This window comes from Montipora foliosa, chromosome 4 (assembly GCF_036669935.1).
Source record: "Montipora foliosa isolate CH-2021 chromosome 4, ASM3666993v2, whole genome shotgun sequence".
Classification (NCBI taxonomy): Eukaryota; Metazoa; Cnidaria; class Anthozoa; order Scleractinia; family Acroporidae; genus Montipora; species Montipora foliosa.
Genome location: NC_090872.1, coordinates 39,345,466 through 39,355,465, shown reverse-complemented (window position 1 = coordinate 39,355,465; position 10,000 = coordinate 39,345,466). Strand labels below are relative to the sequence as shown.

Sequence of the window (10,000 nt, the reverse complement as noted above, 5' to 3'; positions counted from 1 at the left end):
CGATGTGCCAGAGCGCATTTGGGCATCGTACATTGTACTTCCGTCTACATATGGTTCCTCTCTACCGAAGTCCTGTTCCAACTGGATCTAGCTCGTGCATCATTTCTATGACTTTCCATTGCTGCACTCGTATGCCCCTGCTATGTAATGCACCTAACATCCGGGTTTGACCAATTCCAGGAGTGACAGTCATTATTTCTTGCATGATTTCCCTTAGTTCGCCATCTCCAGCAGAAGGCCAGTTCATCTCTTCCTCGTCATCGATTCGAAACTCTTGCCGCCTTCTAAATTAAATTTGTCGTAACAAGCGCGCAGTGCATCATACCATACTGGATGAGAGTTTGGAATGCTCAAGGTAAGTGTATTTGGGCATGGTTATATGACAATGCCCAGAGAAACCTTAAAAAAATTAGCATATTTATTTGGAATTCGGCACGGTTATAATTGGCAATGACCATACAGAATATAAGTGAGTTGAGCATGTTTATTTATTTTTTGGCATGGTTATATGACAATGACCATACCAAATATAAAGTATGTCACGTTTAGTAGGAGTTAAGCACGTATAAGGAGAGTTCGTAAAAAAAACCAGTACGGCGCCCTATACACGTGTGCAATGATTTGTCACGTTGTGTTTTTTGGTGCTCAAGTCACGCTGCTTTGAACAGTGCATAATGAATCCTGCAGTGCGTAGCATTATACGACGGAGAATAAAGAATTAGACAAAGGTAGCTTACCTGCAGGATAATTATGATTCTCCAAGTATAATGCGTAGCACCAGGGATTCAGCTTCCACCCTTATGTGTTTGGGATGCCATCTCTTACCGTGAGACCTTTGTTTTTCCCGCCCGGTACCGTGACTTTCACACTTTACCCGCTCGGGGGGGTGGGGGAACTTGCATAACAATTGCTTTGAACCGTGATGGCCTGGAAACTAGTGGCGAAAATGTGCATAATGAATCCCTGGTGCTACGCATTATACTTGGAGAATCATAATTATCCTGCAGGTAAGCTACCTTTGTCTAATTCTCTATTATAATAAAGATTATCAATCACATCATTCCGCACGTTACAGCATGTAGCAGACTCAAAACGTCCCTTATAGATCGAGAATTGTGCTCTTTTAAGTAGCCTATTTCACACTGACTTTGACTTTGATTTGCTTCCTCAATAATGTCTATTAGCTCTCGTATCTTCGTGGGCAAAACCAGATGTTGTTCGTAAAAAGTTAAGGTTCGTACAAAGTGTGCATGTCGTTTAGACCAAACGTTAACCTTGTTTGAACAATGATGTCAACGTTCTTTGCACAAAGTTGACTTTGTTTGTTCAAAGTTTTGAACAAAGAAAGAAGAAAATTGACAACTTGATTTTGATATAAAAACCGCATTATAGAAACCAACCGGTTCTTTGCGTATTCAAAACTTTTTACTCTGGAGAGCGGATTAAAAAACTTGCGGATTCGCATGATACGTGTGAAAGTAAGGCGAATCGGCGAAGAAAACGTTTCGGATTTAAAAATATCCGGAAACGTGTGGGCAACACCCAGTCAACAATCTCGTGAAAAAATAAAACAATAATAATCAGAGTTTTTCCCGACTTCAATAGTCGAAATTTCTAAACTAAAAGCGCAATTTACTAAAACTAAAACCTCCAGGTGTGCCTTGGAAGCAGCAGTTGCGTGACACACATGGGGTCTGGTGAAATGAATACATTTTTCAAAGAATAACTTCAATAAGGCGGTTGACGAAGAAAATATTAAATAATGTTACGTTATTCATACTGCAGACTAAAAACACATTAAACAACACTAAATTCTCAACGAAAACAAAAAGATATGCTGAGATGTTTGTGGCTATTTAAATTTTATAATGTGCCTGTACCTGTCTGTACTTGTCGCCGTGTCGCGCTCGTGTTACAGGTAAAAATTAAACCTGCCTCCCGTTTTATTTTCTGCGAGTTTTACTTTTGTTACATCGTTTCTTCTAGTGATAAACTCACCAGTATGAATTGGATACATCCCTGTCAGCAAAGCGCTCCTCGTTGGGGAGCAAAGCGGCATAACGTAATAGTTGTCTAGAATGACTCCATCTGCAGCCAGTTTGTCAATGTTCGGAGTTTGGATTTTTGAACCGTGGAAGCCAACGTCACTCCAACCGAGATCATCCGCGAGTATAAACAAAACATGAGGTGCCTTACTAGCTCTGTTTGCTAGAGCAACATTAAAAAACAGCGCTATCAAACCGCAGAGAGCAGACATTATGCGAAACATAGTTACAAATCTGTCTCGTGACAGGAGCAGGCTACCCCACATGGGGCCCTGTAAAATGCCGAAAAGGGTATCATGCCGAAAAGGGTACAGACGCATAAATTATGCTATTAAGCAACACTCACGTCATCAGATCAGCTTTGCGAGAGAAACGTGAGTAAGTTGTCATGACCTTTGGGCTGTGAATGATATCGCTATATTTTGTACAATGCGTATTGCAAAGAAAGAACATAATTTGAGCAACATTTGCAACAACGAGCTGTCCTGTTAGTCAAAAGACTAAAGCATAACTGGAAGAAATTGAAACAATTTTTGATTCTATTTCTATGGCCTTGGTTTGTGGAGAAAAAAAATAAACGTGCCTGGATGCCCTGCATACAGAATTGGAACTTTTTACTTTTTGGCCAACGTTGTTCATTAATTTTGATAATTGAAAAAGGAATACAAATCTGGGTAGTATTTTCACAAAGCTAGATACCTGGTAGTCCTAAATAGATTTAGTGATAGCCCTCGTTTGAATGATTACCTGTAAGCATGATACAGTATGAAAAAAGGAGCGCTCGTTAAGAGACTTTTAAAACCCTTTTTAATAGTAATCTGTCACTACCACGCTGAGCCAGAATTTTGTAAACAGTCGAGAACCTTGTGTGCACGGGCTCGGAAAAATCGTTCCCTGCACTGAATAGCTTTGTGTTTTTAAAGGAAGATATGTTTTTTCTAAGAGCAATGAAATAAGATATTTGTTGAAAATTATCTTTCTTGCAGTTGGTTGTCGAGTGTTTTGAACTAAAATATATACCAGCGACCAGATCAAAAAGATCTTAGCGGCTTAATTAAAAGGAAAACGCAATTAGGATACTAGTCAGAGTCAAGGAAAGCAACGCAATGTCATAAATAGCTTATTCGAGCAGGTTAAGAAAGAGGCAGCCAAAGGCTGTTGTGGACCTACTTACAAAGAATTTTGAATACAAAGGGAGGCAAATAAGGCAAGCTTAAAAATACTTAAAGTAGACAAAATGTTCACAATTCATTCGTGTAAGTTAAGCTCAAAATAATTTTAAAGATAGGTAATTTCCTGGGATTTCTTTGTAATAATGGCAACTCCTCTATAAACTGAAAAGGGCCCAAAAAGAACTCATAACTCGTAACTTTATTTATACTCGAATCAATATTGGAGCTTGTTAGGCTCCTAGCATATACAGCTAATGTGTCGAGTGAGAAGTAAAAGTATTTGAGTCAAAAATCGGCTAAAGAATAAGCGGAGAATTTACACATTAGCTGTCGGGAACATTTTAATTTGAAAGACTATTCTGACAATCCTTCCTTTACTTACTTTCACTTCGTATCCAGTATTATTTTCGAAGACTCCCAATGTTGTGCAAAACTTAACGTTTTAGTGGGAAATTATTGTGTAACCTTGCAACGTTGAATAGGGAGGGAGGGGCCATATAAGTGAACGTCAAACTATTTCTTTTGCCCATTAAAAGAAGCGGGTTGAAATACAGCTGGTGCGGTTCATTTACATAACCTTCCCAACTACTAGGCTTTTGTCTATGATTGTAGCTCTTTAATTCGTTATCTTGTGGAGGACGTGGTTTCCTCCTCTCTCAGCAGAACGGCCAGCATGTCGTTTGCATCACCATCGCAAGGCCAAGGGACGTCAGCAAAGGAAATGAAATTTTTAGACCCGATAAAACACGTGCTGTGAGTTTTTTGAACGCCTTAAAAACATTCCACAAAGAACGTGTCCCTCTGGACTCAAAACAATGGTTCAAATGGGCCATTTCCGAGTTCCTGTTAGTCTCGGTTTCGAAGTGAGTCTTGGTGCTCAGCTATTGTAAGTGAAATGAGTTTGATTTGCATAAGAATACGCAACGCATTTACATTTGAATGGTTGTGCACAAGGACTCGCTTTGAAACTGAGGCATACAGCAACTCGGAAATGGGCTAGTGCGAGAGGTGAATATTAGCATACAAGAAAAACAAGCCATGCCTCATTAGTATTCTTTATATTAAGAATACTAACGCGATCACGGCGCGCGTACTATCTGAGAGACACAATAAAACTATAAAATCTATTGACTCCATCTCCAACAGTCTTCGTTATTTGGGTTCCTGATTTGACTCCAACATGTTCACGTTGCCAAGAGATGTATCAAGGCTTTGTGTGGGTTGTATAAAATCCGCCAAAGTAGAAAATTCCTCAGACCTGAGTTAACGCACACAACTCGTCTGCCTTATTTCACATACATTTGCCTTCTAGATGTATTTCGTGTACAGTTTAAGGTGGCTCAAACCAGTTTCAACACTTTCAAGAGACCTTGTTATTAGAAGGATTGATAAAGCAACACTTTATCATTAACAGCAATGTTGTAGTACCATGTGAAACATTAATTATTGCTGAAAAAGATGCAGTCATTCTTGTAACGTAACAAGTTACCATGGTAACAGGAAAGCCTTGCCAAAAAAACACCCTATTTTTGTCTTTAGTTGCTCATATCTGACAAACGAGCTCGGTGACCCCAATTTTTCATTGCACAAAAGTGACCCGCAGGCCGAGATGAAACTCTCTGCAAAAGTTTAAAAAATTCTGTGAAGCGGATTCAGAGCTATCTTAAACTTTCAATTATTTAAGGTGGCTCTGAATCTGCTTCACAGAATTTTTTCAACTTTACACAAAGTTTCATTCTGGCATGCTGGTTACATATCACAAATAAAAAATGGGGGTCGCCCAGTTCGTTTTTGAGATATGAGCAGCTAACGCCAAAATAAGGGGTGATTTGCAAGGCCTTCCTGTTGCCAAGGTAACTTTTTACGTCACAAAAATGACCGAATCTTTTTCAGCAATAACTGGTGTTTGACATGGTGCCATAACATTGCTGTGAAGTGATGAAATGTTGTAGTGTCAGTCCTTCTAATAAGAACGTTTCCGTCAAATGTTGAAATTGGTTTGAGCCACCTTAAAGTCCTTCTTTCAGTCTATTAACAATCAAGCTTAATCAATCGATCAATCAATCATTGATTTGATATATTTAAGCGCTCCGGTTACTATATTCCATTTTAGCTTATCGCCTACCGTGTTTTCCTATCGGGGTTTTCCTTTAATTTGTGCCGAGACTTTGATCCCGGACGAATGTTACTCTTTATTAATCAAGGTTAAAAACACATCTTTTAAAGTTTGGATATCGTTTGTTATGAAGTTATTTTTCATCAGTTCAATTCGCTCTGATGTATTAATTTTGATTATTGTGAATACGCGAGGCCATATAACAAACTGCCCTAAACGCGCCTTTTTGCGAGCCAGACGGTAAATGAGCAGGGCTGCAAATGCATTTCCCGCCGTAATTCTGATTGGCTGTAGACTATTAGTTTTTAAATATAAACTATCCTTTTGCTTATTGTTAACAGTCTTTTAAAAAATAGATCATATCTGAGTTTTATTGTAACGAAAAATAAATTTTCTTTGACTCTTCATTAGCTGATCATATTGTAGCAACAACTTTTCATATCATTGTTCCATGTTACATGTCTGACAAAAAAAAACAATGAATTTGTGCGATTTGGCCTTTATTATTTATAATAATGATAAACACACTAATTTTGTAGGGCATATAGCTTATTTTTGTCCCCAGTAGCATCATTTACACGGCCTCGCTCCGCAGAAATGATGCTACTCGGGAAACAAATAAACTATTTGCCCTCCAAAAGTCATGTGGTTGCCCTATTATCTACTGTAAAGCACTTTATAAAACTCATTAATAATTCATAACGGGAAAAAAAAAAAGAAATGTTTTACTAATCAATATCTATATATCTGGTACAGATTTCTCTGCCGCTCATATTGTACATATTACTTAGAGTATTGTATAATTTAAGTGCTATATAAATTGAGATATTGTTAGAGCGGTTTTCAATTGAGTGTCGAAAGTAATTAGCGAATTGCTTTGGTTTTGCATTACTTCACTCAGTGATTGGTTCAAAGTTCTCGTGCCACTTTTTTTAACCAATCAGAAGTGAAACCAAAACCAATCATAGTCTCATTTGAGGTTACTTCTTTCTCTTGTTGTTCTAAAACTGTCCTTAGGATACGCACTGTTCCCAACATGGTAGTTTTTCGCACTCCACCAATATTTACATCAACTTGTAACTTTTCCAACCATGTTTTAAACTTTTTTGTCACAGAGCCAAGTGCACCAATCACAGCCGGAACCACATTTACCGATCTCATCTGCCGGATCCTACCAATTTCTCTTTTCAGGTCCTGATATTTCTCTACTATTTCAATTTCCATCTCGCTACATCTAACATCTAACATTTACACGCCTTGGAGTTTTCGCAATGTCTGCAAGGGATTGCCGCATCAACTAACCCAACAAAGATTTGAAAGAATGTGACAGACCTGTACGGTCTCCCTTTTGTAGGTTTGTGGTTACAGATAAGTCAGGTACCTTCAATTCACAGTTTTGCTTTAACGATCATGTCCTTGAGAGAATTACCCCTCTTGTATGATATTACAGGAGGTTCTTGAATAGGCTTTGACAGCAATCACTGGTTTTGAATAAAACTCCAGTTGGGCGCCACTATTGCTTGAAGATTTGACAATGCTAAGTTGTATGTTCTGACAAATGGTGGAATTTTCTCCGTGGCTTGTTCTTTAAGTGCCGACTCTCTTCTAGTGCTGATCTAGCACCCTTTTCGGCACGCCTTAAATTATACTTTAATTTGTTCACTTTTTCTATAATTCCAATTACTTTGAATTGTGTTACATCAGTGCTGCCCTCGTACCCTTTTCGGCACGCCTTAAATTACGCTCTCGTTTATCCACCTTTCCTATAATTCCATTTACTTTGAGTTGTGTTACATCAGTGCTAGTCTCGTACCCTTTTCGGCACACCTTAAATTACGCTCTCGTTTGTCCACCTTTTCTATAATCCTTTAACTTTGAGTTGTGTCAGATCAGTGCTAGTCTCGTACCCTTTTCGGCACGCCTTAAATTGCGCTCTCCTTTCTCCACCTTTTCTACAATTCCCTTTACTTTGAGTTGTGTTACATCAGTGTTAGTCTCGTACTCTTTTCGGCACGCCTTAAATTACGCTCTCGTTTTTCCAATTTTTTTGTAATTCCATTTACTTTGAGTTTTGTTACATCAGTGCTAGTCTCGCACCCTTTTCGGCACGCATTAACGTACGCTCTTTTTTCTCTAATATGTCTGTAACTTTATTTCTTTTGAGTTGTGTTACATAATTGCCAGTCTCGCACCCTTTTCGGCACACATTAACTTACGCTCTTTTTTCTCTAATATGTCTGTAATTTTATTTCTTTTGAGTTGTGTTACATAATTGCCAGTCTCGTACCTTTTTCGGCACCCTTCAAAAAACGCTCTCATTTCTCTAATTTTGCTATTATTCTATTTACTTTGAATTGTGTTACATCAGTGCTACCCTCGGTAGTCTTGCACCCTTTTCGGCACGCCTTTATAACATACGCTCTCATTTCTCAATTTTTTCTATAATTCCATTGACTTTGCGTGTGTTTACAAGATTGCCAGTCTCGTACCTTTTTCGGCACGCCTCAAAAAACGCTCTCATTTTTCTAAATTTTTTCTGTGTTACATCAGTGCTAGTCTCGCACCCTTTTCGGCACGCCTTAAATTACGGTCTCATTTGTGCAATTTGTCTATAATTCCATTTATTTTGAGTTGTGTTACATGATTGCCAGTCTCGTACCTTTCTCGGCACGCCTCAAAAAACGCTGTCATTTCTCCAATTTTTCTCTTATTCCATTTCCTTTGAATTGTGCTACATCAGTCCCAGTCTCGCACCCTTTTCGGCACGCCTTAACATACGCTCTTTTTTCTCTGATATGTCTGTAATTTTATTTCTTTTGAGTTGTGTTACATGATTGCCAGTCTCGTACCTTTTTCAGCAAGCCTCGAAAAACGCTTTCATTTCTCTAATTTTTCTGTTATTCCATTTACTTTGAATTGTGTTACATCAGTGCTTGTCTCACGCGTTTTTCAGCGCGCATTAAAGTACGCTCTCATTTCTCCAATTTATTAGTATATCATTTAGTTTTTGTTGTGTATTCCGTTGGGTTTCCGTTGTGTAACACTATTACTTGTGTCACCCAGATTTCGAAACGCTGTTAAAGGCTAGTCATTTAAAGGTCATAGTTTTAATTAATTCTGACTTTTTCGGAATTTCCCTATGTGGTTGCTGACTAGTTCTTCGTTAGTAAGATGTTACAGCTTACCTGTAGCTACGGTGTCTGATCTTGTTGCTGTTGTGTTGTTCATCACGCTCTTATGAAATTTCTACATCTGATAATACTGCTGAGAGTCTGTTTGCGTAGCTATGCCGAAGAACTCAGCTGAATTGTGAATATTGCATAAGACATTTGGTCGTCCTTTAAATAGAGATTTTTAAGGGGTTGCGTAATTTTTTGAAAAAAATGACGAGACAAATGATGTTTCGCAAAGTTGCAGTTTATCATATATTTTAAAACTGCCATTTCGTAATGCAGTTAAACATGTTCGCAATAGACCTTTTCGGCTTGTACATTTTGTTTTCCCAATACAGATCATGTGATAATACTCAGGTGGTTTGGTCTTTTGTTTTGTTCATTAAAATGAGGGCATGCAAGCATGAATATGCCTGCATACACTCTTTTTAATGAACAAAACAAAGGACCAAGCCTCCTGAGTATTATCACATGATCTGTATTGGGAAAACAAAATGTACAAGCCGAAAAGGTCTATTGCTTCATTGCAAATGAAAAAAAAAAAAGAAACAGTTTCGAGATGACAAAATTGAAGTTTCTTTATGTATGTTTGTGATTGAAATGCATTATTTTCCCTTAGTAAACCCTGTACTGTTTTTTCTTTCATCCTTTTCGCATTAAGGTGTGAGGCGAAATCTTATACCATGTCACATTCAGACAAGCTGCTTGTTATCCGATGACATGCGTGTTGCATAATGGCATAATTTATGCGTCTGTACCCTTTTCGGCATGATACCCTTTTCGGCATTTTACAGGCCCGGACAAACTGTGTGACGGTTAATATTTTTCTCATAATTTCGAGAAAATCCAAGATATCGTAGTGCTATAATAAATACGTATTATAACAAAATAAAAGTATTTTAACTGAAGTGTGTCCTTGTGGCTATCCTTGTGGCTGACAACGACGACTTTTAGTGATTTGAAGCCTGTGCTCGACGTTCACCTGGGCTGTTGGCAAAACCAGGATCGGACCGGACCGGACCGGACCGGATCTGATCGGATCGGATCGGACCGGACCGGACCGGACCGGACCGGACCGGATCGGATCGGATCGGATCGGATCGGATCGGATCGACAAAACCCGGACTGGTTCAATATCAAAATTCAAGCCAATAGACACATGAAATCCCTGGGTCACCAGTTAAGGTTACTTCCCACCTTCACGGGTGTCCTTCCGGAAAAAGTTCGTACTCGCGTTTCAATAAAATCATAGCAAACTATACAACAGAAGAAAGCTTAATAAATGTGGACAGTTTTTGTATGCAAGGGCCTGCCCAGCTGAACAAAGTACAAGTGCCGGATCTTGGGAGATCTGACCAGCAGATAATATTTAGACTAAAAACAAAATAATTATGCAAGGGTGGTTGTACGGCTGTGAGGATATATAGTTTTTGTTTGAACAATATTTCGTGGGTTCGGCCCGACTTCTTCAGGGAGTTATGTACGAGTTATGAT

General features: G+C 38.6%; 1 protein-coding gene across 1 annotated transcript in view; it reads right to left on the bottom strand.

Annotated features, from left to right (window-relative positions):
• Window positions 1-2,319, bottom strand: part of LOC138000779 (arylsulfatase B-like) — a 61,411-nt gene extending 59,092 nt beyond the window's left edge. Inside the window, exon 1 of the mRNA XM_068847423.1 lies at window positions 1,999-2,319. Within this exon, the coding sequence (XP_068703524.1) occupies window positions 1,999-2,311 (313 nt within the window). The 5' untranslated portion in view covers window positions 2,312-2,319. The remainder of the gene's footprint in view (window positions 1-1,998) is intronic.
• Between the last annotated feature and the right edge of the window lie 7,681 nt (window positions 2,320-10,000).